The 3373-nt window shown below is 61.1% G+C and overlaps 1 protein-coding gene across 3 annotated transcripts; it reads right to left on the bottom strand.

Moving 5' to 3' along the window:
* Positions 1 to 515: 515 nt before the first annotated feature.
* Positions 516 to 3300, bottom strand: LOC113204933 (uncharacterized). Of its 3 annotated transcripts, none has more exons than XM_026420319.2 (5): positions 2993 to 3297; positions 2158 to 2389; positions 1873 to 2051; positions 1110 to 1311; positions 516 to 1019 (listed from the first exon to the last, which is right to left on the bottom strand). In XM_026420319.2, the coding sequence occupies exons 1-4, from the start codon at positions 3254 to 3256 to the stop codon at positions 1144 to 1146; spliced, it is 843 nt and encodes a 280-aa protein (XP_026276104.1). In that variant the 5' UTR covers positions 3257 to 3297; the 3' UTR covers positions 516 to 1019; positions 1110 to 1143. The 3 variants fall into 3 exon arrangements, with proteins under 3 accessions (XP_026276104.1, XP_026276106.1, XP_026276105.1); XM_026420320.2 differs by having other exon boundaries at positions 903 to 1019; positions 1103 to 1311; positions 2993 to 3298; XM_026420321.2 differs by lacking the exon at positions 1110 to 1311 and having other exon boundaries at positions 2993 to 3300.
* Between the last annotated feature and the right edge of the window lie 73 nt (positions 3301 to 3373).

The following is a 3373-nucleotide window of genomic DNA, read 5'->3' as shown; positions in this document are numbered from 1 at the left end:
CCGCCCTCCCGGACGCACCGGCCGCCCGCCGGGGGCAAATGAAGGGAGAATAACATCGCGCCAAATCGCCAGAGACACTCTGCATACATCCTCCTGGCTCCCCGCCGCCACCGCGGCCTCCCTCTTCTCCCCACTTCTTTTTCTCCCTCCCCACCTCCCACTCGGCTCGGGGGATGAATAGGACGGTGATCTCCATGATTACTCTTGCGGCTCAATTCCAGGGAAATGTGAAGCAGCGACAATCAGCGCTCCGCGTGATGGAGCTGCGCTGTGCGGTGTCCCCTTCCCTCCCTCGCCCCCGCGGCTACGGCGTGGCGGCGCTGGGTGTGGGGCGGCACTCAGCCGTATCACTTTGAGCAGAGCAGCAACACCACCACACCTGCTGTTTTGATTCCACAGATGCAATGCCGAGGCGGGCGAGCTGGTGCGAACAGGAGTGGGAGAGTGCACCCGGTCGTGGTGGTGGTGTGAACGACAGGAGGACGGGTGGGTAGAGACAGACAGACACACTTGGGTACTCTGCACCCCAGTTTATTCAGCGCGTTCTCATTTCTCTCTCTCTTTTTTTACAAAAATAAATAATAGCACAGCCTGTGAAGGCGCTCGCAGTGGGTTAACGACACGACGGGCCGCTGCTGCTGGGCGGGGGCCGCTGGGGGGCAGGAGGGGACTAGAAGGGCTTTCAAATAAATAAGGGGCAATAAATTAATTAGCAGCACTCGAGCCAAGGACGGTGAGGAGGGCTGGGCTGGGCGAGTGCGGCGGCGGGGGGCCGGGTGGCGGCTGCGGTGCGCGGCCTCGGCGGCGCGGGTGCACGCCCACGGCCGCCATCTCTTTGGTTCTCTCGGTGCTCGGGGCGAGCGGCGCCGGGGTGGGCGACGCTCCTCAGGCTCCACAGACTCCGCAGACAGCGCCTGGACAGTGTCGCGTCCTCATCGGCGGCGTCCTCGGTAGGCCAGGTCCCGGCCGTCGCGCTCCTGCACGTGGTCCACGTGGTACACGTCGTAGTTGATGATCTCCTGCACGCAACAGGGCAGAGGTTACAACGACGTCGGGGAGGTGCTGGAGGGCGTCAACTCCCCGTTTGGTCCACCTTATTCACCGCTCACCCCTGTAAAGTCTCTGAGTGTCGATCACTTTTGTCTATTGTTGCTGGTGTGCGCTGTAGGCCATGTCGTCGGCCGATCTAGCCGCCGCGTAACTGTGGTGGTCGTAGTGGTCGTAGTGGGCGTGGTCGGCGGCGTGGTGGTCGATGTGGTGATCGTAGTGGCCGTGGGACTGCGGGTAGTGGTACACGTCGTAGTTAACCACCTGGAGGCAGGAGGCAGAGGTCTCGCGTCAGCTAAACTCCACGGCAAGAAAATCGCGAGGAATTCCTTTTTTTGGTCGCTCTCACTATACATCTAGACAAGACTAATATCAGAAACACAGTTAGTTCTCCGCAGCTACAGCAAGCTAAAGCGCTGGAATTCCTTCGATTTCCATACCCCTCAGTTTGGCTAGTACTTTATTTTTTAAATGACACAACCCAGCTGGCCGGCGGTGCGAAGCAGAACGCCCCCGCTGGCACAGCGCCAATAGGTGTATGTGTGCAGGCCCAGCGTCGCCCCGCCCCGCCCACGCCGGCTGTTTGGCAGTGCTAGCGGCGTTATTGTCTCGGACACCATTGGCCGGGGCCCAGTGAACGAGCGACCGACCCAGAGAGTGTGAAAATGAGCGTAATGGAAGCGAGTTCATCGTGCGAGTCAGTGCATTTGGATAATTGGGATAGTTAAAACTGTATGCTACGAACAAGCGCCCTTCTCTGCGCCCGTTACAACAGCGACGAGAACATTTCCTCTCACACCTGCGCGAGGCATGGAACCAGCGTACCTTGGGCTTGGTGAAGCGGAAGATGACCATGGCCGCGGACAGCACGAGGGACAGGAGCCCGAGGGTGAGGGCCTTCCAGGTCTTGAGCGCGATGAGGGACAGCGCCATGGGGATGAGCACCGTGGACTTGAACTTGAGTCCAAGGATGAACGGAAGCACCACCTTTTTCAGGAAGCCACCTAGGATTAAGAGATTAGACAAATGTGAGTAACAGTTTTTGACGGTTTCTGATATTATTCAGAAATGTGAGATTTATCTATTGGAACAGAGGTAAGTGAAACTTACGCTTTCTTCGGTGGCGCGCTCCGTCCTCGCGTTCGGGGTCCAGGGGCAAACGCAGCTCGTCGGGCAGAGCGTTCTTGACGACGCTGGGAACGGCCTCGGCCAGCTCCCTGGGGACGGCGACGCGCACCTCGTGACTCTGCAGGAACCGCTCCACGGCGTCCAGGCGCTCCAGGACCATCTGGCGGAGGGCGTCGCCGCGCAGAGAGGAGGGCGCCTCCTCCAGGAGACCGTCCTGGAGAGGCAGGGAGGACAATCAGAAAAGACCTCCAGCGAGGATGGATCTCCATTTACAATCGGTAACAGTAACCGCCAGGCCCCTTCCACATCCCCTTCGACATTTTTTTGTTATCATAAAAAGAAAGGCAAAAACATAAAACCGCACCAAAAGCCGATAAGCTAGTTCGGTAAGCCCTCTTCGTAAGCCTCTGCCAGGGCGCCTCTAAGCGGAAGTGGCACAGGAGAGGGATAGGGGAGTGGGAGGGCGTCCTGTTTCGACGGGCTTCAGACGCTTCAATCAACTCTGCGCCATCCAGCGAGCCACCCCAGAAGAGCAAAGCCGCGCTGCGTCGCCGCGTCATGCCGTGCCTTGCCGCGCCACGTGCAGGGCTGACGAGCACCTCATTTGGGCTTGGTGGTGCTTTGTTCGTCCTTAATCGATTCCATCCCCTCCTCCCCACCTCCGCGCCGTCACCCAGAGCCTATGGTGGGTAAACAGGACTCTGATTCTACCTGGGGAGCTGGCGGGAGCACGCTCAAAGATGGCGAGGGAGCTGAAGGTATCTAGCGTGGTGGACGTCGTGGCTGCCCCTTGGGACCTCCACCCCCTTTCACTTGCCTGGTTGTCGGCGTCGAGCGAGTTGCCGTCGGCGCACGGGATGACGGAGAGGTCGCGGGTGATCCGGATGGCCTTGTCGGCGCGCTGCTTGGCCTCGGCGAGGAAGGCGAGCACCCGCGGCCGCACGCAGGCCACCGAGCCCCGCTGCAGGCACTCGGCGTACACCTGGCGCGCCACGTCCACGGCGGTCTGCTCCTGCTGCTGCGCCTGCACGGCGGCCAGCAGAACGGCGGGGATCACCACGGCCAGGAGGAGCCGCGCCATGGTCACTGGGTGTCGGGAGAGTCCGGCGGGAAGTGCGGCCGGCACCGCGACGGCCAGCACTTTATACGGGCCTGCGGCGGGGGCGGCGGGACAGGTAGCGGTCGCACCGGCCGGGCG

The sequence above is a fragment of the Frankliniella occidentalis genome, unplaced genomic scaffold, assembly GCF_000697945.3.
Source record: "Frankliniella occidentalis isolate FOCC.00 unplaced genomic scaffold, Focc_3.1 Scaffold14, whole genome shotgun sequence".
Classification (NCBI taxonomy): Eukaryota; Metazoa; Arthropoda; class Insecta; order Thysanoptera; family Thripidae; genus Frankliniella; species Frankliniella occidentalis.
The sequence above is the reverse complement of the archived record's forward strand: the minus strand, read 5'-3'. Positions and strand labels throughout refer to the sequence as shown.